This window comes from Cetorhinus maximus, chromosome 9 (assembly GCF_964194155.1).
Source record: "Cetorhinus maximus chromosome 9, sCetMax3.hap1.1, whole genome shotgun sequence".
In the NCBI taxonomy this organism is placed as follows: domain Eukaryota; kingdom Metazoa; phylum Chordata; class Chondrichthyes; order Lamniformes; family Cetorhinidae; genus Cetorhinus; species Cetorhinus maximus.
The window spans coordinates 29,871,668-29,898,234 of NC_135887.1; the positions used below are offsets into that span (position 1 = coordinate 29,871,668).

The following is a 26,567-nucleotide window of genomic DNA, read 5'->3' on the forward strand; positions in this document are numbered from 1 at the left end:
AAATACTTGGCCAAAGGCTTAACTCATCTGCCCATGTCAAGCTTATTGAATGTTTTAAGTATAATAGATACATATAGAATTCTGGCAAAGCAAAATGGAAAACGCTTTGCAAGTGCAAATTCCTTAAATATAGTTTTGAATGCAACAACTGCTCTTGAAGGATAATATACATAAGAACATTTTCTCTTTAGTGCAGAGATACTCTAATCAGCTCAAGAGAAAAACTTAGCTATAGTGGCAAAGTAATCTATGCAATTTAGTTATGCTTTAATATCAGCATAGTTAACAGGCTCCTTATTTAAACTCAGTTTGAACTGCTGAAAGGAATATGCTTTACCATGGCACCTATTAGTTGCTGGAATATAAAATATTATGGTGGAAAATATTTACTTTAAACTAAAATCAGAAACAAATCTACTCTGCTGTACTGAAGCCACAACTGAGTGAATATTTTACCAGAGTCAATCGGCCATGTGAATCTATGAAAAGTTTGTAACAAGTGATTCTGAGCTGAAGTTAAGGAAGTATCAAGAACTAAAACAGATGAACTTGCATGTTGATTTTAGCTTTAGTTCTGCTGGATCACTTAGTTCAGTTACATTTTAATCCAGGGCACAGGCTTACAGGTTCCAACCTATGTTAACTTTAGACATTGGTTTCTTCTTCCTGAGGAGGAATGAATAATGGTATTATCCAAAACTTGAGTAGTTTATAAAAATATATGTACTAAGTCTATATCATGTATGTTTATTATATTAGAAACAGACTGATACCACATGCTGTTTTGAGTTCTTCAGTTCATTTTTCTAAACTCCTTTGCGTGTGATGATCATTAGTTGTGCACAACTAAAGCATTTTTATAATGTACTGCCTTTCTAGTTGCACCAGAAAAAAGTATGACAAGGTTCAGATAATGACATTTTTGTGCTGAAACATGAAAGTGCCATTGATTAAAAACAGTCCGTGGTACCTGAGGCATCAGCAAAAGATGGCATCAGTCTGTCCCTAAAATGATCAGTGTTAGGGTCAGAACCTGCATAAATCAGAAAGTACAATGCAGTAAGGAAAATACAAAAATAAAAGCGACACATATATAGCCTGCAAAATACAGATGAACCAGCATGGAATATAAAGCTGATAAAGACAAAATAGTAAGATTTCCTGGGCCATTTCAAATGTCAATCTGAAAGATTATTCAACTGCAAATGCACATTACGTGTACCTGAAGCAGTAAACAGAACCAAATGACCTGTTTTTGGAATACAGCTTCTCCTAAACTCATCAGTGTTGCTACCATAGAGAGACATGAATCATAATAACTCACTAATTACATCCAAAAATAATTTCAAGAAAGCCTGAAATATAACAACATTTATTTATTGCTTCTCTCCAACATTTTATCAACAAGGATGAAGCAAATGACGACAAAAATGTCCTAAGTTGAATGAATAAAGTTTTAAAATCATTGTAAGCACAGCTTCACTGGACTGTTGAGAAAGACATGGTCCATTAAAGTCAATCCTTTTTTATCAAGATGAAATAAACACTTGGTAAAGAGCACTTTAAGATCAAATTTCCATCATAGGGATGGAAGGGGAAGATGGTTAAATAAACTTGCATTTCCCCTATGCTACTCCCGTGTATATAGTCCATCGTTTACTTAAACCTACATTTTGATGAACATTTAGGATTTGAACCTTTCGTAGTTCTAACTTACCAATTTGAATATCCAGTTAGCCAGCATACTTAAGATCTAAACAAGTTTTGCTAAAATGAAATACGTACATGATAACTCAAGTAATTTTTGCAGCATTACACTTTAATTAATAATTGTACACCAGTTCCTTATATTTCTCATGCAAGACTTATTCTTTAAATTCTTAAGTTCAGAATTAAGACTGTGAATTAGAGAAATTTAGTATTTTTTTCACAAGCAATTAACACCTTTACAATGAGAGCTAGATAGAGTATTTGTATGTGGAAACAAAACTAGTTACGTTATAGTGAAAGAGAATAACGGAGAAACAGATTGAATACATTCAGAGTTTGCCTTTATAAATTTCCAACACTCATGCATGGCAGCCAATGATGGTCAAAAATTAAAAGGCCAAAGTAAACAGTAAGAAAAGTTACTCACCATTGTTCCCCACCCCCAAAAAATCTCTTCCACATACTTGACTGAATCACAATTCCAGGTAAGGTACAAGGACCATGACATTCCAATGTATTTTACTTTTAAGTAAGTTATTCAATTGAATCTCCCTCTGCTAACACAGACTTTTCACATTCCAACAGCAAACATAATAAAAGCTCACAGCCACAGTTGTTCATTCCGTTCAACTTCCATCCCAAGGGCATTGTAGAGTAAAATGGCACATGACTCAATAAAACACACACACACACGCCAAGGATGATCTTAGCCACTTCAATCTTCAAAAATATTACTAAAGTGCCCCTATTTGATCATCTAATCTAGTTAAACACAATGAAACTCATCAGGAGAGTGTTGAATAGCTGCCGTTCCATCTGAATTTCTTAAAAAGTCCAAGTTCAGACAAATGAGTGACCCACCCACTTCATTTGCTCAGAAAATGACATGGATGGGTGAGAAAATAGTGTATTAACAGAAATAATCATTAGCAACAAAAATCTATAGTTACAAAGGTTAAATGACATTGCCATCAGCACATTTCAAAAAAAATTCTGTTGTAAGACAGTGTCAGTGTGCTTTGTGTAATTACTGTATTGAGCAATCAGGTGGACTTAGCACCATGTGGTTCATAATAGTGTTATTGATACTCAGAAGTCAGCTAATTAGGGTACCAAAGCATTTATACCTCTGACTAAGTCATAAGACAGGAAGGAATGGAAGGCAAAGCAGACAGAATGAATTAATACAGCACTTTTTGTAGCCACATGATGTCCCAAAATTGTTTCATAACCAATGAAATATTGTTAAGTGGGGCCACTGTTTGAATTTGGCAGCTAATTTGCATACAATGTGTAAAACAGCAACAGATCACTTAACACCCATGCATATTTATTTGTCAGTTTAATTACAGCCATGTAACAGGCTACAAAAATTATAATGGATTATTATAATATTTACTTTGGCTCTCCCAACTCTCTAGCTTACTGCTGTTCCCAGTTTAACATACAGAATATTTTAAATTTAGCAACATGCATTGACAAACTTAATTTATCTAGAAGGCAATGACAAAGCCATTGTAGAATGTGCTGAAATTTTGGATCCAAGACAGGACAGTACTAAAGCAGATAACAGAAGACAAAGTTGAGCATAAGCCCCAAAGGACATATGGTTAGCATGACATGTAAATACAATTCAAAGACCATTTCTTCTCCTCTGTCATTTAGCACTAGGGAGTTTTACTTGTTTATGGTGGTTAGCAAAATGATGTAATGATTTAATAGGACCCTGATATGTATAAATTCATAAGATTCTTGTCTGTTTCCAGCAGGCACCTCAGTCACCTGAATGCAGTCAACAATTAAAAAATTTGGCCAGCACAATTACAAATGGAAGAGGGAAGCAAGTCTAAATATTTGATTTTAAAAGGCCCCTCCGGCAGGTTGAGTGGGTGAAAATTAACCGCAACATGTTCAAATTTAGAGTTGGTCTTTAATACACAACCTGCTAACTTAGAGGCAAGAGTGCTACCAATGAGCCATGGCTGATGCCTAATGTCAAATATACAGCATAGCACTTAATGTGCTGATTAACACCACCCCCCATAAATATCTGCATTTATTTAGCTTATACCAAGATAGTATGGAGTGGGAAAGGGCTCTTACCTGTTAAGTTTAACCGCTGTATATTAGATTCACTTTGCTCATTAACCAGTAATTCTGATCTAGGAGAATAAAAATTGATTATGAACTAAATAAAGTGAAAAGAAAATGAGTGTTCCAGTCTTAACCAAAAGATTAAATTTAAACCTAAATTTTTACTATTGAATAAAACTTTCAAGTTTCATAAACTAAGTAAACCCTTTAGCAGTTGATGTACTATACAAAAAGAGCCACACAACTCCTCAAAACATGGAGTTTATTGATCAAGACTTAGTACTGCCAAAATTAACAATGCAATGTAATTCTAATTAAACAGTCAACTCATTAGCAAAGCAAGTTGGGGTGTACATCTAGTATTGCTCTGAACAATTTAAACATGCACTTTGAAGCATAGAGTCTGTTGCTGGATAAGTATTAGCTCTCATAGCAAATACTCCAAAATTACCAATTAAGAATGACTGCCCACTCTGAAGCACAAAATTTAATGGTATGCAACACTTGCCCAAAGTTCATCCTGATCACTTACACCTCACTCTGTTTTGATGGAACATAGCTTAAAGTCGGTTTGATGTGAATTGCGCTGCTTTTACTTCTCTCCAGCATTTCTCAGTCAGACAGAATTTTAAAAAATAAAGTTCAACTAACGAGAAGTCTAAAATTTAAAGATTGCATCTTAAAACTGCTGCAATAAAATAAAAAGGAAACTAAACCAACCTTTTAATAACAAACTTAACCCGATCACTTGCTTGTAGGATCTTCTCTAGCCTAGGAATACCATACCAAGAAGGGCTTCTGAATGGAATGTTGTCAGGTAAGCCCTCCACATACAGTTCTTTAGGATGAGATTCAAACTTACGATAGGGCACAATCATTGCTTGCGTCTGTCCCATGGCTTCAGCTGTAAGCAAGTGAAACATCAGAATTACAATAAGTCAACAACACAATGTTAACAATAATAAACGCATGCTGGAAATGCTCAGCAGGCCAGGCAGAATCTGTGGAGAGAAACCAAATTAATTTTTGAGGTTGATCAGTTTTCATCTGAACTATGATTGCTAAAAATGTTAAAGATCGTTGTCACAGAATCTATACCATTGATGTGCTAGCCCTGCATGGCAAATTAGGCTGAATTAACCCAAACTGCACTTCCCACAAGGCAACTCATTGTAGAGCCAATTCTGTGTTCCAATTCACTTTCAAGAGACCTAACTGTGATTTGTGCCCCCTTCAAGCAGGACTCCATTCCAGGAGCATGGGGTAATTGAGTTTATCCTACTACGCTGTATCGACTGCAGAATTTTCCATAATCCCATCGCCAAAATGTTAATTCACTTAAAGGTGTTACATTTGTATAACTATAAACCAGGATCACACCAGATACTGTTCCCACACTAGCACCAATTCAGACTCAATTCAAGGCCTCACAGCTGACTCAAAGTTGTACACTGACTGATGCACTCATTGGCTACAGCAGGTTATCAGTATAACCATGACCAAACTGAAGCATCATGATTAATTACCTTTTATTTGGGTAACTATATAAGTGGCAAAACTGCAGAACACACAGTTTCATTCTCTATTTTATAGAAAATAGTAGGTCTCCTGTGGCACAGCAAAACGCAAGTCAGGGCACATGGTATCTCACTTCCACATCTGCCACTGTGTTGCTGTTTCTTTATCTCACTCCTCTTCTCCCTTCCTTCTTGCCTGGGACGTAATAGGCGAGGCTGTCCATACATCATCACCCTTCTAATCCCCATTCTTTGGTTCAACCTGCTGCTGCTATTCCAGATAACTAGATAACTATTGCTGGCTTCTGTCCAGCAAACACTGCTCACCTCAAGCTTTAAATGCTCTGCTTTTTGCATTTGCCAGTCAACACAACTGGTACAGTTTTCAATTTTTTGTCCAACTCAGCGAACCTGCTCAAAAATCAGCTTTATCCAGATTTTCCTTGGCTACACCTAATGTCAACATTCATGGGAAGTCAGTGTGCCAAATGAAAATGGCTTTTAAGGACAACTCTCAACACCCAGAGCAGCAACTTAGCACTAGTTAAATCTGACAAATAAGCTTATAACTTACTAACCCTGAAACCAAGGAAGACAACATGGTTGATATTCTAAAAGTATGAAATCAAAGGGTTGCTTTAAGCTTACGACCATCTGTAACAACCTGGAAATCAGACAAACGTAGAAAACAAGTGGATCCATTAGAATCGCCCTAACCTTGGAGTAGAAATTATGATACTGGTGACTTCCCAGTGAAGGAAAAGTCAGTCAGTCAGTCTCTGGGTATCCTTACATCCATAACATATCCTAGACAATCCAGATGTGGTTCTTCAAGTGATGATAACCTGTCAGATGATCAAGACACCTGCTGGCATATTTATCTGTCCTGACCAAATATTAAACCAAGAGTTGATTCACACACCAAATTGGATTGCATCTTGACAGAAGATCATGTAATGGGTCCTGTCTTGTTATTGATTCATGAAATTACAGTGCTATCATCTGTCCAGCCATGTATTATTTGCCCTACATCCATTAATGGTAATGTCAACAAGTCATTTCTAAGGTTACCACTTGATATCCAGAATCAATTCCCAAACACTGTTTTTGAAGGACTTCAAATTGTGATTTATTGTAGCAATTTATGCAACTGTGTTGCTAGCTAATTATTTTTGTCAACAGCTATGTAATGCAAGCTGGTTTTCTTCTGAACTTCCAGCAGGCTAAGAAGCATGGGTTATTATCCATGGCTGTAAAAAAAGAAATTGGTATTCCAACACGTAACCATAGGCAATACACAATTTTGGTGTTGGGGGAGGTGGGGGGGCAGAAACTATCATAAATTGTTTCTTTTCCAAGCCCTTAACATCAGGATCAATGCATGCATCAAGTCAGTAAAATGAGCTTTTTGCAGAGCTGGACATTTCAATTGTGTGATGGTCAGTACAGCTAAGAAATAGAAGTGAATTCAACTAAAAGAAAGTGTACCATATTTCTTGCTGAAAAGTTCTTCAACCATTCTCCTTAGTTTGGTGATTCTGGTATTCCACTCTTCTTTTGCTGGAAATTGAAAATGTTTAGAATTCTGTAAAGATACTGAACTCCTTATCTAACAAATAATTCCCAAGTCAATCACTTAAAAATAATCAAAACAAAAATCAATCACACAGTAACCATTTTAGGATATATACAAACTGTTTTAGTAAAATATTTAGCACATCAGAAAACTGAGAGTATAAATAAGTTTAGTGTTTTACATTAACTTTATATATCTTTCAGGTGATAATACAATATATTATGCTTCTACAAAATTTGTAAATAAGACAATGGTGTCCAAACCTTTTCACTTAGTGGACCACTTAGCTGCATAGCACAGCGCCAGATGGTCGAATATAATAAATTGCAAATAAAATGCTAGGTTAATGGGATACATTCATTTAGAAGATAAATCTTTTTAAACTATTAGAAAAATGCATTTTTAGAACAAGGTCTACATGAGCATTTGCTTTTACTCAATGTCTTTTGTCTTTTCCCATCATAGAAAAATGTCTCAATGATTTATATAACTTGTTTATTTTTGGCATTAAGTTTGCTGTTTCAATGTTTATTAAAGCAATTTCCATTACGAATGTGAAGATAGGAGTTTATGATTGGGAAAAAAGAATAAAAATATGGCTGTGGACAATAAGTTAAATAATACAGGCTATAATGTATTTAGATGATCTATCAAACGTTGATGCCGTGGAAGGCAAAGACAGGGGATGCTATCACATAACTGAGCGAAGCAAGGAGAGGCAACAGCCTAAGCATGGGAGATAAATGGTGCCGTCAGGGAAGGGTTCCGTCAATCACGGTAGGGGATCCATCGCTAAGGGATAAGGATGACATTTTGGAACCTCTAGTGGTATCAAAGCAGATATAATGGAGACAAAGAAATTGAAAGGGGAATGCAGTTTTTATAAGGGATAAGGATGACACTTTGGAACCTCCAGTAGCAGGTATCAAAGCAGATATAGTGGAGACAAAGAAATTGAAAGGGGAATGCAGTTTTTATAAGTGGGAATGGTGGGTTTGTAATAAATGTCAGCAGACAGTTCATCTCCAAAGACAGGGAATCCAGGAACGAAGCGGAAAGTCAGAAATGGACCATGCAAAAAGTATGGAGATGTGAAAATTTGATACAAAATAAAAAAATCTAGATCAAGCCAAGAGCAGAAAACAGAGTCAAGTCATCTACATAATGGTCAAAGATCAGGGAAGGGTTTTCAGGAGGTCATATGGTAAGAAAAAGGAGGAGTAGGCCATCGAACTCCTCAAGCCTGCTCTGCCATTCGATAAAGTCATGACTGATCGGACTGTGACCACAGCTCCACTTTCATGCCTGCCCCGCCCCCATAACTCTTACTTCTTGTCAATCAAAAATATGTCTAACTCAGCGTTAAATATATTCAATGGCCGACCTCCACTGCTCTCTGGGAAAGAGAATTCCAAAGGCTAATGACCAACAGAGGAAATTTTACCTTAACTCTGTCTTAAATGGGAAACCCCTTATTTTTAAATTGTGCCCCCTAGTTCTGGATTCCCCCACGAGGGGAAACAGTAGGAAGTAGGACTTTAATAAAGTGTTCAACATATCCTACAAAGAGAGACAAATGACACGAAACTCAAATGTAGTTGACAGTGAGGGTAATAGTAGCAGACTTCATAAGGATAGGCAGACTTGGTGAAATGGGCAGACACACTTAATGCAAAAAAAAAAGTGAAATGATGCACTTTGGTAGAAGGAATGTAGAGAGACACAATATAAACTAAAGGTACAAAAGTCCAAGGGGTCTTGACAGAGTAAATAAGGAGAAAGTGGTTCCAGTGACAGAACTCATTAACCACAGACTAAGGTTTCAAGCAACTGGTAAAAGAACCAGATGCGAGATAAGGAGACTCTTTAATGCCGAGAATTATGATGGTCTGAATACACTACCTGAAAGAGTGGTGGAAACAGGCTTAAGAATTACTTTCAACAAGGAACTGGGTAAATATGAATGATGGGGAAAATATTTGCAAGGCTACAGGGAAAGGGCAGAGGAATGGGATTAATTGGACAGTTCTTTCAAAAGATCTGGCATGATGGGTTGAACGGCCTTCTTCTGGGTTATCGTTCTATAGGTGGGACCAATTATCTGAAGGAAAATAAATGGAGTTGAAGGAAAACTTGTTGAATGTGAGCACAAGTTCAGCGAAGCAGAAGAGACTAATGGTTGACAGGAGTAGTTGGATTGTTGTTCAAGGAAACAGAGGGCACATGATGAGGTATGTAGTTCATAGATACATTTGTAGTGAAAAGGCAATGATTATTAACATAAACCTGAAATTTGCTGAAGCGAGGGGGCACCAAAAGAATTGCAGTCCACATAGACAACCCCATTTGTGGGTCTTCAGGAGGTAGAAGCAGCTTATGTAGGGGTGGAGAATTGTGTTCAGGAAGATGAGGATGGGGTGGTGGAAAATCTCCAGAGGATATAAAGTGGATAATGTTCTAGAAAATTATGTTTGTTGTTTGGAAGTGGGGTCATGGTCCAGGTGGAGGTAAGAGTTGTCAGAGAGTTGACATTCAGCCCCAGCAATATAAATAGAAGTCTTGTCACCCAACAAAGGCAGTGCAGATGACAGATTATACATAGATATTGAACAAAATTTGAATTCATACCTCCTGGGACAGTTTTGTCTGGAGTTGTTTCTTCATGCTCATTTGCTAACAGTTCTGGTCTGGAAGAATAAAAAAAATTAACCAAATTTACTACACACCTGTAAAAGCATCCATTGTTAATTGCACCATTACCTGCAATGAGTGATGAGATAACTGAGAATTGAGTACTTTGCCTTACAGCAAAAAAGTTGTCTGATTATTAACAACAATTAAATAACACCATTACAATTTGACACAAGTCTGAATTCCTTTGAAAACATATGTTAGAAAAATCTGTTAGCTTAATTATATTTAGAAACAAACACTTGTATGGAAAACAAACCATTTAGTTTAACAGGTTACTGTGAAGTCAAAAAAAAAACTTAACTGGAGCTGTAGTAAAGGGGAGACAAAGTCAAAACTACAATTTTCCACACATGGAGCTTCCAATCCTAATTATGCATTCTTCAAAGAAATAAGTATTTGAGGACCAAACTATACTCTAATTTATTATCCCTTCTCACACAAAAGCTGCTTCTCCCCAGGTTACAGTACTAATTCTTTTGTATAGAAGGAAAATGGGTCCATGCATTTGCTACTCATAGAAAATAGAAATAGGTCATTCGGCCCTTCTAGTCCGCTCCACCATTCAATATGATCGTGGCTGATCCTCTATCTCAACGCCATATTCCCGCTCTCTCCCCACACCCTTTGATGCCTTTAGACTCTAAAATTCTACTTCCTTCCTAAATATATTCAATGACTTGGCCTCCACAGCCTTCTGTGGTACAGAATTCTACAGGCTCACCACCCTCTGAGTGAAGATGTTTCTCCTCATCTCAGTCCTAAATGGCCTACTCCATATCCTGAGGCTGTGACCCCTTGTTCTAGAACCCCAGCCAGATGAAACATCAATCCTACATCCGTTCTGTTCAGCCCTCTCAGAATTTTATACGTTTCAATGAGATCCTCTCTCATTCTTCGAAACTCCAGTGAATACAGGCCTAGTAGGCCCAACCTCTCCTCACACGACAATCCTGCCACCGCAGGAATCAGTTTGGTGAACCATCACTGCACTCCCTCAAATGGCAAGTATATCCTTTCTTAGGTAGGAGACCAAAACTGCACACAATACTCCAGGTGTGATCTCACAAGGCCCTGTACAGCTGCAGTAAGACATTCTTGCTCCTGTACTCAAGTCTTCACAATGAAGGCCAACATGCCATTTGCCTTCTTAACTGCTTGCTGCACCTGCATGCTTGCTTTCAGTGATTGGTGTACAAGGATACCAAGTTCCCTTTGTACATCAAATTCCCCAATCTTTCACCATTTAAATAATACTCTGGCATTCTGTTTTTCCTACCAAAGTGGATAACTTCACACTTATCCACGTTTTCTGCATCTGCCATGTATTTGCCCATTCACTTAACCTGTCTAAATTGCCTTGAAGCCTCTTAACATGCTCCTCACCACTCATTTCCTCCAAGTTTGGTTCACTCATCCAAATCATTAATACATATTGTGAATAGCTGAGGCACAAGCACTGATCCCTGCAGTACCTCACTAGTCACGGCCTGCCACTTTGAGATAAAACCCATTTAATCCTACTCCGTTTCCTGTCTGCTAACCAATTCTCAATCCATAACAATATATTACCCCCAATTCCATGTGCAGTACCTATATTCCTAAAATGGTCCGAATTCAATATGACAATCCACTACTTGGACTACGGCAACATGCCCCCGTAGAATTTTATCCTCTAATGATGGACTAGTGCAATAGGTCCACTAATTTAAAAATATAGCAGACAAGCAATTGAACTCATAGACTCTCACTTGGTGCACACAACAGGGAGAGGGAGGCAGTAGACCGCACAATAACTTTGGAGTCAGAAAAGGAGCCAACACTAAGCTGTGCACTAGTTAGGAATCAGAAGCAAGAGTATTAGAACTGAGCAACAACTTTCCTTAAAAGAAAGAATATGACCATACACATTAGATGTTTTTTCTCCTGCATTTCACATATTGGAAAGCAATCAAAACATGGCAAGGAGATATCACTTTTGACAAGATAATCGCATGTCCAGCATAGATCCATCAAAAACAAGATCCATTCTAGCTACTAGACAGATCCAAGGGGCAATACTTGGTAAAATTACAAGATGCTACAGACAGAAAGTCTGCAGGTACAATCCAATTTAGGGTACAAATATTAATATCAGGCATGGCCCTTCACCCCTCTAAACAAGAACATTATCAGAATTTCAATGCGCCAAAATTCCAATTAGACGGTGATAACGTAAAATATATGCAACAACTTCTCTGAAGTTTTAGGTATAGTATCCAGCCGAAACTTCATTTTCTAACTCCAAATGAAGCTCTTGGTCCTGTGGAGATTTTAATCACTTTATAACTAAAATAAATCCTTTTCTTGACTTGTAAGTGAAGAAATAACACGCAAAATCACACTGCCGAAGGTTAAAATATTCACAGTTGGCCACTGAACCGTTTTACTTCAAAGCACAAAAGGCGTGTTAATAATTTCAGTGAGGATTTTATAGCTTGGAGTCATTGAAAATTAGTAGTCACTTCTGGATCTTTAATTTCAATTAATGCTGACACTGGGTGTAAGAAGTGGTAGTGTGTTTCTATGATGAACAAAATCTTATGAAGTTACCAAAAATCATCCCATCATGTAAAGTGACCAAAAATTTGAAAATTCCAAGCAAAGTGCCAAGATTCATCTCTCTACATCTGCTGTTAAAAATTAGTTTCTCCTTTAAGAATTGAAGCTCATTTTACTGTACATAAATGACACTTGACAGATCAAAGACTGCAAAACAAAAACTAGAGGATCCAACATACCGCACTTGTTTGTGGCCTGATTTAAGCAGCCAAAATTCCTGTACCAAAAGGCAAGATCATCTAATTTCATGGTAAGTTCGCAATAAAAACGTACTTTTTTATAACAAATTTTATTCGGTCTTTTGCTAGTAGGATCCTCTCCAATCTTGGAATGCCATAGGTGGATGGCCGCCTAAATGGAATGCCTTCGGGTAGACCATCAACACAAAGATCTTCAGAGTTGGACTGGAAGAGTGGATATGGGATCACAACTGGTCCAGTAGCAAGAGTGGCTTGAGCTAAAAGTTTTACATAATAGTGTTAAACTTCTAGTCACATATTCAATCGTTTACAATGGTTTCACACAATACTTGTTCTAATTCCTTACATTCCACTTTGCATTATATATTCTAAAATAGAGAGCATACCTGTTTTGAATGCGAAAAAGATATTATCTAAATTGTAGAATTTTAATTCTCCGGATGCTACCAGAGTGACGTCACTCGAGAACGTTCTTGTTGGGGAAACTGCTTTTGATACATTTTTGAGACATCATGAGGCTTTCTTACAGAACCCTCCCAATCCTCATGCTCTAGAGAAGGGCCTGCTTTGTCCTGGAGTGCCTGAAACACCTCGCACTGATTGAATGAAGCAAACGCACTTGCAGCAAGTTCTAAATTATGCTGGGTGGAGTGTATGGAAGATGCTCTTTAAAGCAAAGAAAATGTGCAATACTCTCAGAGTTTGTAAACACACACAATGTTGTAGACTAAATTACTCAAGTAGAAAAACGGAGCAGTCAAAATGGCTTGGGGCAAGGAGGGAAATAAGATGTCTTATAGACCTCAACATCCTCATCAGTTAGCATTTATAATCATAGAATTTAAAACATAGAGGAAACCATTCAACCAATCATGCCCATGTTAACTCTCCAAAAGAGCTATCCAAACAGTCTCATTCTTTTGTTCTTTCTTCATAGCCCTATGAAAATAGCCAATTCCCTTTCGAAGCATACGAACATATAAATTAAGAGCAAGAGTAGGCCATTCAGCCCCTTGAACCTGTCACGCCATTCAATGCTGTGATGGCTGATCCGAGAGTGGCCTCAACACATTCCATTTACCCCAACGACTAACAAGGGAGTCAAAGGTTATCCATCTATCCTTAAAAATATTCAATGGCCCTGTCTCCACCACTCTCTGGGGAAGAGAATTCCAAAGACTCGCAAGATCTTCCATCAATGCAGAGGAAGCAGCTAATTTATGACATCCATAGAGTGCACAAACCAACCATTGCTTCTAAGATCAAGAGTGAACAATAACTTTTGGAAAGAATAGGTGATTAAATGAGAAATGCAGCCAGCATTGTTGATAGTTTATGCATCCAAAGCATTTGATATTCCCATGCATGTCCTGCTTGTGCAAAACACCAACTCCTCCCCGCAACCACTCCAGTGTAAAAGATGTCAAAAATAAATAATCATTTAATGTACATCCCATAAAAATTGGCCACAGATCTTTGATGCAGAATATAATTTTTTAAAAATTGTTTGCATAAACAGAGTTTAGTAATGATATCAAATATTTACCTAAAATACGCCTTTTTCATTTATAAAACATACTGACACTATAGGCAACTTTTATCCATAGTTACTAAAACTCAATGCACAATTCTTCAACTGAAACCTCTCTAAAGTAATAGAAGTACGTGATTTAAGCAGGCATACAATACAGGTAGTTACTAACCAACTCTTCCGTATTATACACTATGCACTAAAGAGCACAAGTGTACTAATCCATATTTAGATAAACAACACTTGAGGTAGCTTAATAGCACACTCTGTTTAGCATTGTACAATAGATTTAAATAAAATAGTTACCATATTTCCTTTCAAAAAGATCTTCAACTTGTTTTCTCAACTCCGTAATTCTGGCATTCCATTGCTCTGCATTTTAAAAAAGTAATTTTTCAAATTTATGAAGAGAGTTCAACAAAACAAAATAGTACAGACTGTAAACAGTGTTCAGCAATAGCATTAACAATCAGATCAGTTGGCAAATTTATGCAGTGCAATGGTAACTATGAAAAACAATGAATACACATGGAAATCCTTAATCCTGAGTTCAACTGTACACATGAGCAACAGTAGTCGTGCAGCAGAGATAGAATACACCTACAAATAACCTTGACAAAAAGCACTTGCTCAAAAAGTCTGGTCCCAACATTAGTGCATATAACGGTTAAAAAAAAACTAATTACACATTACAAAATAGCAGATTGTTGTCAAATCTAAAATTACATTGTGCATCATACTGTTGAAATTTTAAGGCCCAAATACAATCTTTGTTTCTTTCTTTTGCCATACAGGCATAATTGAATGTTTGGAACAGAAGTTGTTTATAAACCATCCCAAGAAACACAAAACAAATTTTTCTTGACAAGCTACTACAGTAAGTCCTCACTTAAAGTTGTAGTTGCATTCCTTAAAATCGCGACTTGAAGTGAAACAACTTTAAGTGAATCAGAGGTTCCCATTGGAATCAATGTTAAAACTGGAGTTGGGTTCTTTCGGACATTTCTTGCCTGGAGAAACCAATGTACAGGTTGAAAACACTGTACACATCAGTAGTGTGAATTCCTAGCTGAAATAACTTGTAAAATAAATCACCAAGTACAAAAGGAATACTATATAAATTCAAATTAAGTAACACTCACCAGTCTCTCTTTCTTCTTAGGCAGTCCCTCGGGATCAGGGATGACCTGCTTCCTCTCTGGTTTCACAGGTTCCAAGATGGCTGATAAGTCCAATGAGCGCACGATCTGCAGATGATGCTACATGTGGAGCACGTGTTGCTTTGAAGGTCAGTTAATTGAGTTGTTTGGAGGTTTGTGCACTCTTCTCTGCTTTGACTTCGCCTCTGCATGTTTCTGAAGAAGTCCCTCTGTGCTCAGTGCTTTCCTGAATGAACCTTCGCCACTTTGGTCAGTCAGTGGAGATGGCTCACCTCACTGGGGATGTTTTGAGGACATCCCTAAACTGTTTCAATAGAAGTGGCTTTGAGTGATTAGCACCTCGATGTTGGGCATGCTGGCTTGGGAGAAGACCTGGCTGTTCAACCACCTTTCTTGCCACTGGGTTGGAGGTTCTTTTGAAGACACTACCGTTAGTAATTTGAGGTGCCTGCTGCAGGTTGTCCAAGTCACAGAAACATAGGTAGGAGTGCAAAGATGACTGCTGCTGCCCAGTGAACCATGACCTTAGTCTCAGGTTTGAGACCCTGGTCCTTAAATGCTCTTATCCTCAATTGGCCGAAGGCTGAGTTGACACACAGACAACGGAATTAATCATCACTACCATGTCTGCCTTCATTAAGAAGGAGCTTATGTGTGAAGGATGGTCCACATTGATCTTAATCGACAGGATGTGCTGTTGTGCTTTGGGAGATGGGTGGAAGATGACCTTTGTTTTCTGGATGTTGGTCATGAAAGGCCTATTTTCTCATGCACTGAGTGCAGACATTGGCATCTTCTGCATACAGAAGCTCAATGACTGAAGCTGGAGTGATTTTAGTTTTGAATTGAAGGCAGTGTAGGTTGAACAGCCAGGTCCTGGTAGAGTTACAGTTAATGGGTCAGAGAGCCAGGGCTGTCAACAACCTTGAAAAATTTATCCAAGGACTGTTGGACGGTTTTCTCTTTCTTCTGCTGGTAGATCTCTTTGTAGCAGTTAATGCCATCGTTGATTGCCCTGTTCACTTTGGCACTGCGCTCTCTGTTTGGGTCATCCTCTGTGAAGATTTCCATTGCCTCTTCCATGATTTGGAAAGCTCTTGACAGTCGTTTTGTTGACAAAATTTGAGGGGGTGGTATTTCAGTGCGGTCTTCCTCTTCTGCTCGTTGACTCTCTAGCTGCATTAAGTCTTCATTGGACAATTCCTCTCCGTGGGACTCGAGCAATTCCACCACGTCAGCCTCATCCACTTCATCAAAACCAACTTCCCTTGCCAAGGTGAGGATTTCACGCTGAACCTCAGGGACAGTGTCATGAGAACCTCCGTGGTCACTGACACACTCAGGCCACATCTTCCGCCACACACCATTCAGACATGACGACGTGACTTCATCCCATGAATCAGCAATATTGTTGATGCCTTTGAGGATATTGTAGCCACGCCAAAATTCCCTGACTGATGGCGCATTCTCGCCATCAGTTTCACTGATGAGCTGGGAAAAGGTACGGCGCAGGTAGTAGGCCTTGAATGCTGCTATTACTCCCTGAGCCATGGGCTGTAGCAATGAATTCACGTTGGGAGGCAGGAAAATCACCTTCACATTTTCAGATAAGTCATCAAGGTTGATAGGATGACCTGGACAATTATCCAAGAGGAGCAATATCTTGAAGGCGATATTTTCTCTTGCACAATATTCCCTCCAGGCAGGAATGGCATATAGAGAGAACCATTCTTGAAAGAGTGCTCCTGTCATCCAGGCTTTCTTATTTGAACGCCAAATGACACAATGTTCCTTGGAATAACCCCTTAAAGCCCTTGGTGTCTCGGAATGGTGCACCACCAAGGGCTTAAACTTGAAATCTCCTGCAGCATTCCCACCAAGCAGAACAGTCAGGCGATCTTTAGCAGCTTTAAATCCTGGCGCCGTCTTCTCCTCTCTGGAGATGTAAGTTTTCCTTGGCATACGCTTCCAGTAAAGCCCCGTTTCATCAACATTAAAGACTTGTTTCGGTGAGTAGCCACCTTCTTCAATGATTCTCTTCAAATAGGCAGCAAATTCATCAGCCACTTCTGTATTGGCACTAGTCACTTCACCAGTCACTTTAATACTATGCAGATAGGAACGTTTTTTGAAACGCTCGAACCACCCACGACTGGCATTGAAACTTTCTGACTGTGAACTCTCACCCTGCTCGTTCTGCAAGTCGTCATAGAGGCTTTTAGCTTTTGCTTGGATGACCATCAAACTAAGAGGCACCTGGCGCTGGTTTTGGTCTTCAATCCAGACCGCCAAGAGTCTTTCCATATTCTCCATGATGCTGCTTCTGGTCCGACTTACCCTGCCAGCACTTAAAGGTGTAACGCTTCGCGCACTTTGTTTGATTTTTTCAGCGTTACCACGGATTGTTCTCACCGTCGTAGGGGGTAGTCCAAGCGCTCTACCAATATCAACTGCTCGTTCTCCAGCCTCAAGGCGTTTTAAAACCTCCAATTTCATTGCTAGGGTGATAGTTTTTCTTGTTTTCTTCGCAGCAGCAGACTCACTACCATCACTTGCTGGGCGTTTCTGACTCATGTTTAAGAGTGATTCTAAGGGATTGAAGCACTAAATCACAAGCCTGAAACAATCTCAATCTAAAAGGACTTTAATATGGCTTCTCTGTCTCACCTTCAGCAAATGCCTCGCTCTCACAGACTTTAAAATGGCTTCTCTGACTCACCCAAAGTAAAGCTCCACAGCGGGCACACCTGGGTCAGAGTCAAGAAATGGGCCTTTTCTGCACAAAGATGAGCAACCCAAGCTTCAACTTCTCCCTTGTAAAAAAATTCCTGTTGCTTTGGATATTCTTCACTAAGAACTTTGCTGCAGAGTTTTTAAGAGAAAAAAAATCACTGTTCCTTCGAGAGCATTCGATCGCCTCTCCTCGCACTTGCTCTAAAATGATGCGAATTAGGTCATGCGACCCTACACCACACCGATGCAAAATGACGTTAATACGAAGCCAAGACTCTAAAATGGAATACCGGCCCTATAAACTGCGCGACATTAAAATGGAACGACTTAAAATGGGGCAACTTAAAGCGGGGACTTACTGTACCAACTATAACAACAATGGAAAGCCAAATTGCCAAGACCGAGAAACAGTGCAAATAATATACAACCCATGAGAAGTTTGTCAGCGGACATTGCATGCTCAGTCTATAAAAATCCATCCATTGTTTATAAATGTTTAATTACTTTTAGGGTATGTTGCACATATTATTGGAGGGGGTTGTGGAAATTCATTGAAAAATTATTTACATGTAGACCCTCTAAAATAAACAATTTAAATTCCAGATTATTTAATGAGGTATGACCACCGGATAAATGGAATCCAACAGGTTTCTGGTGGCTTGTCTCCTGATTCTCTTGCAATTGAAGGCAACTTTTTCAAGTGTATAAGTTATTAACTCACCAAAATTGAACTCCCTACTTTTCCGTTTCACCGTGGCCCCAGCATCTGTTGGCTGTACAGTATTCCTTGGTCGCTTATTTGGGGGGAAATATTCATCGTCTGAAAACAGAAAATGCAGTTTAAGAATTTTACCTTTAACCCTATCCATGAAATTTATTATTTTTTTTAAAATGGAGGCTTCATACTCATCCGAATAGGTCAATTTAATATTGAGCATCCTTTAGACACCTGAAGGTCAATATATACTGCACTTTTATTGATACTGGAACAGAATCAATTGTTGTGGAAGCAAGTATCATCACTTGCTGAACATTTCTGATTCATGTTTAAGAGTGATTCTATGGGACTGAAGCACTAAATCACAAGTCTGAACATAATAACATCATGATACTGTTACAACACTTAAAAACCAAAATTACCACCCTTTGTCCAAGTCAGTCTGTGCTTCCTAGTTTTGACTTATAAAATATCAGTCTCAAGTTCCCAGGTCAGAGTTGTCACCTCCAAACAGAACCAAAGACCAAGGAAGCAGCAAGAGAGATGAAGCCTATTAGAAATTGCATGACCTGGATACCTGACAGCATCTTGTACAATGCAGGGAGATTCTGGCTACAGTTCCAGTGAGAATATCAGTGGATATAGGATTACTATTAGTTACAGGTAGAATATCAGGGAATTATTACCCATTATGACCAGTTGCATGTAGACCATCAATTACAAGTCGAATCTTTGAGACCCATTTTTTAGGCAAAAAGTTAAGGGTTCGACTTTTACACGGGCAATGTTTTCAAGGGGCTTATTTTCAACTACTAACACTCACAGCTCTCAGTCAGCAGAAACAAGATTCCTCTGTTCTCTTTAGTAGCCCAGTTCCTTTATCCTCTTCCAGACCGTGCAACTGGCCTCAGTTGCAATGGCATTTTTTTGAGAAATTATTTAGCCAGTTGGAGCTAAATTTCCACACCAAAATGTGAAAACTAATTCATTTTAGTAATTCTCCTCCGATGCTACAATGCCAAGAGTAGACAATCTTTAAAACTCAACCTCTGGAAAGGGAAATTGTACATAGGTATCCCCCATTAAAGCATGTTCCATTAGCATGGTCTCATTTTAGCACAGTCTGTAATTAGGGAAGTTTCCCCAAATAGTGCTGCCTCCATTTTTGTTTTTGAGAGGTTAACTGCCACCTCCCTCTCGCTGCTTCCCTCTCTCAAACCCCCACGGCTCCCTACTCGTGCCCCTCTTCCGAGCAAGGGCAAGTAGGAGTGAGCAAGGGGGCAGGAGGCAGGCAGCAGCAAGTGGAAGGGTCAGGGGAGGGAATCAGCAAGAGGGAGGAAGCAAGAGGGGTGGGTGGCGAGGAGGATCATCATCGGGAGAGGCAGCTAGCGAGAGGATCAAGAGTGGCAGGGAGCAGGAGGCAGAGGGAGGGAGAAGTTATTAACAGGATCCTTGAGCCAGTTAGGTTCAAAGCAGCCAATAGATTTTTAATGTAAAAATTACAGGTAAAAAAATGTAACCCACCCTTATCACAAGTGATTTTCATTTAGCATGCCTTTTTTTTAGGAACACATTATGATTGCTAAACAAGGGATAGTTGTACCAAAGAAATTAAACATAGTATAATCAATTTGCTCTAACAGGAGAAGACTATTCAGCACATCAAGCCTGTTTTGCCATTCTCTTCAATCAAGGCTGATCTGTACCTCAACTTCATTTGTTCCATATCCCTGGTATGCAACAAGTCTATCATGTTGAAAATGTCAATTGATACAGACTCAGTGATAGTCTTACAAAGTACCAAGTGTACTAGACATACAATTTTACAACCTAGTTTAGTGAGTTTTTAAACATTACTTTGTTTTCAACGTTTTATCTGAAATTGGGATTAAGTTTTGCCTCTTTCTTTTCCACCCTCCTCTTACTTTCCCATAATCTTCTCTACCACCACCACCCCCCCGCAACCTTCTCTTTGTGTGCCTTCTTCCTCTCCCATCATATCCTCATTTCCTCTACAATTATTTTGATTATATATTTTTGTTATTCCACCATATTCTATTGCATACTCTCTCTCCACCATATTAATCTCTGCCTATCCATGTCATATCCATACTTTTTTCACTAGATATAACAGATTCAAGGAATAACATACCACAGTTGTTAATTTTGATGAACTAAGGAAGTTTCTATTATGACAACTCCAGTTACTAAGCCTCCTTCTCGCTCATGGCTTTTTGTGTCATTTGTTACGAGTATACAGACAGATGGGAAATTCCCATTTTTCAAAGCAGCACTACCACTACTCCAAAAGACAGACTCCAATACATGCTTTTGTTAAGCTTGGTGGCTCAAAATTTTTACCCCTGGTAATTTCTCTGACTCCCAAAAATATTACTTTTAATCAAGTATTTGTCCTTCACAACTGAAGAAATCATGAAGCTCTTCAGTGAACGTAGGTACATAGGTGCAGGAAAGGGTATTCAGCCTGTCAAGCCTACTCTGCCATTCAAACAGATAATGGCTGATCACCTACCTCCACACCATTTTTTCCCCACTATCCCCATGTCCCTCGATGTCATTAGTATCCGCGTATTTATCAATTTCTGTCTTGAACATGTTCAATGATTGAGCTTCCACAGCTCTCTGGGGTAGAGAATTCCAAAGATTCACCGCCCTCTGAGTGAAGAAATTCCTCCTTATCTCAATTATAAATGGCTTACGCCCTTATTCTATGTCCTCTGGTTCTAGATTACCAGCCGGGGAAACATCCTATCAACATCTACCTTGTTATACCCTTCAAGGGTATAACAAGGTAGATGTTGATAGGATGTTTCCCCGGCTGGTAATCTAGAACCAGAGGACATAGAATAAGGGCGTAAGCCATTTATAATTGAGATAAGGAGGAATTTCTTCACTCAGAGGGCGGTGAATCTTTGGAATTCTCTACCCCAGAGAGCTGTGGAAGCTCAATCATTCAGTTAGAAGGGAGTAACAAGTTATTTTGTTTTCAAGAATCAAGAGCTTCTTATGTCATTTTCTAAAATTCTCGACTAATTTAAGATTTTGGATTATGATAAACAAAATGATACCTCCAACATATTTTAATAAATGAGAGAGGAAAAGACCATGTCAGAAACGCAGGAATAAAACTTCTGGAGAAACAAAAACATCCAGCTCCATATGTAGCTATTTATAGATTATAGAACACAAGCGTTTTGGATTAAAATAGGGAAACCAAAACTGAATGCCAAACTCATAAGTGAACATTCAACATATAACAGATATAGCACTGTGTACATTTCCAAACAAGTTAAATATCCAAAAACCGAATTACTACCTTCAATAGTAACTTCTACTTCTGGATCTTCACTAGTTTCAGAATATTCCTGCTGAGTCGAATCTAAGAAAACACAAATACAAAATATTTATCATTTAATAAAGATAAATCTCACATTTTGTGTTCATAAAACATTTTCCTACAAGTAACAGTCACAATTAACACAAGAAAAAAAGCGAGAACTTGGATTTATACTGCACCTTTTGTGACCTCAGAATATTCCCAAGAAAATTCACAGCTAAATGATTTTATTTTATGAAATTAAGAAGTGCAGTTACTATTGTGGAGGAGGAAAAACAACAGCAAATTTGCACACAGTCAGGTCTCAATAGCAGCAATGAAATAAATGACTAGATAAACTACTTCAGCGATATTGGTTGAGGAATTAATGTTGGTCATGAAACTGCAGCTCTTCATCAAGTTGTACCATGGGATATTTTACATTCACCTGAGGGGATAACAGGGCTTCAGTTTAACATCTCATCAGAAAGATGACACTTCCAACTGTGCAACACTCTTTCAGTGCTGTACTGAAGTGTCAGCCTGGATCATATGTTCAAGGCAGAGTGCGGGGGACAAACCCAAATCTTCTGGAATCTGTGGTGCAAGTTTGGGAGGAGCTATGTAAATATATGGTTAAATTCAATTCAAAATATAAAGAAACTATACCTACACAAGGTCCTTTTTCTTCCCTCATTCAACCTCCATATACAGGGTTTACCAAAGTACCATCAGTAACAGGAAGTCTGAAGCCTTAAGATGTTCAGTAATATTTCTCCTGTTATTACTAAAGTGATAGGATTATTATGAACACCTAATTCTATAAAACCAACAATATCTTACATTATAAAGAAAATAGAGAAGTGCCATTAGTGGGCAAGATTTAGCAAGGATACAGTTACTCTATATGATTTCACTGTGGATGAAAGATATTTCCAATTACTCGGAGTTTTAGCAATCGAAGGAATGTTGTAAGTAACAGATTAGAACTATTCACATTGGAATAGCAATATACTGTAATCCAATGGAGCCTCAAAATATACTGCTACACAATGGCAACATAGTTGCTCACATCTGCAATTCCACATGGAATGGTGCTCCACTTGTGACTGGGAACAAGGGAAGAGAAACAGCAGAAAGCAAGAGAAAAAACTAGACTGTGCTGCTCTCACATACATACGTGCAACTGGTTATTGGGTAATAAGAGCATGGGGTTCCAGCTTGTCTTGTCAGTTAAGGATAGTGAGGGTTTGGTTAGCTTAGTTGGCTAGATGGCTAAAGTGTGATACAGAATTACGCCAATAGCGAGGGTTCAATCCCCATACTAGCTGTGGTAGGTCTTGGCGGTCTGCCTCCTTGCCTTGCCTCACACTTGCAGATTGGTGCCCCATAAGCTATATATAACCAACTGTCTCTCGCTGATGGAGAGATGTGCCCATGGCCCTTTGTGGACTATATCTAATTACTTTCATTGCCTTGTGTTTAGCAAAAACTAACAAAAGAAGAAAATCCAATTAGCAAAAAGTGTGTGTGTGTGAGTGAGAGAGAGAGAGAGGGTGTGTGTGTGGTGTGAGAGAGAGAGTGAGAGAGAGACAGACAGACACACACTTAATTGAATTAAAGGCAGCTGGTCTGAAGGCTTTGATGTATCAGAAGATAAGCTAGGTTTGAAATGTTAAGTAGGTAAACATGGGTGAAGTTTTAGAATATGAAGGGTAAAGGGAACATTTGCATTTTTAAATTCATCAGACTAGCTTGATTTCAAAAGAGGGGGTGAAATGTTTCACTTAGCCAGAAGTTAAGAAACATTGTGTTTATTTTTCCCAAAGGTTACTGGTAAAATTGGTAGTATGGTAGATTTTTAATATTAGAGGTAAAGTCCAAAGGCATAGTGAAACAATGGGAATTTCCATTCAAAGGGGAAAATATGTATAAAGGAGAGAAGGCTGTATGCAAGGGAAGGAATTCTAAGATCTAATAAGTGTGAAAACACTTAAGCCTCAAACTGCTGTCTGCAAGAACTGAAGTTAAGAAAACTCATTTTGATTCGATTGCTCAGGATATCATATTTCTTTGCCTGGGTCTTTTGAAATCTGTACATTTCACTGTTGCCTTAACTGAGGTGTAACCGGAGTTAGATTAACTAGGGGAGCTAGGAGTTATCATAGTAGTAATTTGTAAACCTATGTATGTGCTTAAAATCATTTTTTTCTCTAGTTAATAAAGGTTTAATTTAGTTTTGTAAGAAACCTAGAAGACTTGGTGGTCTTATTACTATCGAATTCAAAGCACGCATTTCGAAATATATACAAATTGCAAAAACAGTTGTTTCAAGTTTTCCTTTGGGATTTGAGCAGCTCAGCATTTACCATTGGCTGTGCCTTAACACAAGTCCACTGTTGCTAATGCTTTATAAAGGACATAAAACGTGCATAATTCATTAAACACATTTTCTGTCAGTAAATATATATTTGAAGTTAACAAAGGAGTCATAGTTTCAATTAAAATCTTGAATTTTGCATTACAAAGGCCATTTCTCTCACGTTTTCTACACAATGTGTACTCCATTAAACTGGTAAATCGAAAATAAAATTAACTGACAAGGCAAAAGTGAAACACTATCAAAACAGCAAAATGGTTTTTGGAACTTGTAAATGAAACAATAAATCTTTGGTTGGATTTTACACTTATCTTATGCATTTTTAAATAGAAACAAGATTAACTGTGTCATACAGTTTTATGATGGGTACGTGACAAATGGAAACTTAGTTTCACTACTGCTCCTAGTCTGAACTTTTTTTTGTACTTCAAGGGAATTTAGTAGATTAGCGTAGCCAGTACTCATGAATATACAGTTTTGACGATAATTAAAATGAAATGGAATAAAATAATTAAGTATTTGTCTTAGATAAAAGTGAATAACTGTCAAAACAAAAACATTAACATACTGCATGTTAAAACAAACCATTTCGAACTGACTGGTTTATGCATGGATGGTTTACCTGCTGTTTGATTTAGCCTTCAAAACTGATTATCACTGTACCCTATAGCATGCATGACTTAATTAGAGTTTATCCTAATCTGTTGGTGGAACAAAGATGATAAATTTAGAGATCTATTAAGATCAACTCAAATAATCAGCTGATCCCGGCATCAAATTTAAAGCTTGTCCTGAATTGTAGTATTGTAGAGCCAGTCTCTTACAAATCTGATGCAAGAGTGTTTAAACATCCTGCTGTTCCACAGGGTGGAGCTTGTGCTGAATATATCAGCTTATTACTGTGTCAGTACAGCAGCATGTTAGTTGCTTCAGGACTGGCTCAGGCAGGCTCTGCAATCATTTTAAATTTACAGAATGCTTGGACAATGAGGAACTATTCAAACTTTGTTCTTTTAAAGCAATTCCAACACATATTAAAAAGTATTTTAAATCTACTAGACAGGATAAAGTAGACTAGTGATTAGGGTACTAACCAGAGGCCTGAGTTCTAAACCCATTTTAACAAATTCAATTACGGTACCACAACTTCTAGATTGTTGCAAAAATCGAATATCCTGTCACCCTCACCCAGGCTGACTCTTAATGCCACTTTGAAGTGGTTCAGCAAACCACCAAATTGTAAACAATCACTCTTAAGTTCAGTAATAACAAGTCCTTCTGGCTCACAGGCCAGTCGCACTTACAGATTCAGATCCAGCATCACCATTACAAAAGCCAAATACTGCAAGGATGCTGGAAGTCAGAAATAAAAACAGGAAAATGCTGGAAATGCTCAGCAGGTCTAAGAAACAGAGTTAATGCTCCAGGTTGATGACTTTTCATCAGAACTCTGATACAAGGTCATCGACCTGAAACATTAACTATTTATATCTCCAAAGGTGCGGTCTGACCTGCTGATCATTTCCAGTATTTTCTGTTGTTATTCCTGCATCACCATCTCTGGATAGCATTACACAGTACAATGGCAGTGGACTCAGAGCCAACATGGTGACTGGTCACCATGAAGTCAAATGCCATGTGAAATTTCTGCTAATCACCATCTATCACACTGCATAACAAATCAATATCCCTCCATGTTGATCATTACTAGGATGAAACGGTAGCATGCAAGGGTACTGAATGTATTCCTTGTGGCAGATATGTCCACTACCACAATTTCATAGTTCCACCATTGATCAAACTGGCCAAGTCTGGGGAGGCAACGAGTCTGAAGGGATCCAAACTAAGGAAATGACTGATGATCTTGTCCTCACACATCTGCCTACGACAAGGGAAAATGATTGGGGATATTGGAGACCAATGAATCTCGGCCTCAGGACTTTGCTACAGGAATTCCTCAGGGTAGTGCCTTAGGCCCAAACATCTTCAGTTGCTTAAGGTCGGAAGTGGAGATGTCTACTGACGATTGCACTATGTTCAGTACCATTCGCAACTCCACAGATACTGCACCAAGGCCCGGACAACATTCAGGCTTGGACTACTAAGTGGTAATTATTATTGCCATAATAATGGCAATATTATTATGCCAGTGACACCCGTTTAGAACCAATCACCAGCATCAACGAGAGAGAATCTAACTATCTCCCTTGATGCTCAACGGCATTACCATTTCCATATCCCACACCATCTATATCTGGAGGATTAGCATTTTCTAGAAACTTAACTGGGCCAGTCATTTAAATACTGTGGCCACAAGAC

The 26,567-nt window shown here is 38.4% G+C and overlaps 1 protein-coding gene across 13 annotated transcripts in view; it reads right to left on the bottom strand.

Annotated features, from left to right (window-relative positions):
- LOC144684536 (general transcription factor II-I-like) overlaps nt 1-26,567 on the bottom strand; it is a 188,307-nt gene that overhangs the window by 46,890 nt on the left and 114,850 nt on the right. For 11 of the 13 annotated variants that reach the window (XM_078548414.1, XM_078548412.1, XM_078548423.1 and 8 more), the window contains 9 exons: nt 21,869-21,931; nt 18,535-18,633; nt 14,227-14,292; nt 12,463-12,646; nt 9,526-9,584; nt 6,810-6,881; nt 4,525-4,708; nt 3,814-3,872; nt 971-1,033 (listed from right to left, as the gene is read on the bottom strand). In XM_078548414.1, coding sequence (XP_078404540.1) covers nt 971-1,033; nt 3,814-3,872; nt 4,525-4,708; nt 6,810-6,881; nt 9,526-9,584; nt 12,463-12,646; nt 14,227-14,292; nt 18,535-18,633; nt 21,869-21,931 — 849 coding nt within the window. The remainder of the gene's footprint in view (nt 1-970; nt 1,034-3,813; nt 3,873-4,524; nt 4,709-6,809; nt 6,882-9,525; nt 9,585-12,462; nt 12,647-14,226; nt 14,293-18,534; nt 18,634-21,868; nt 21,932-26,567) is intronic. The other 2 variants (XM_078548416.1, XM_078548415.1) reach the window with 1 other exon arrangement.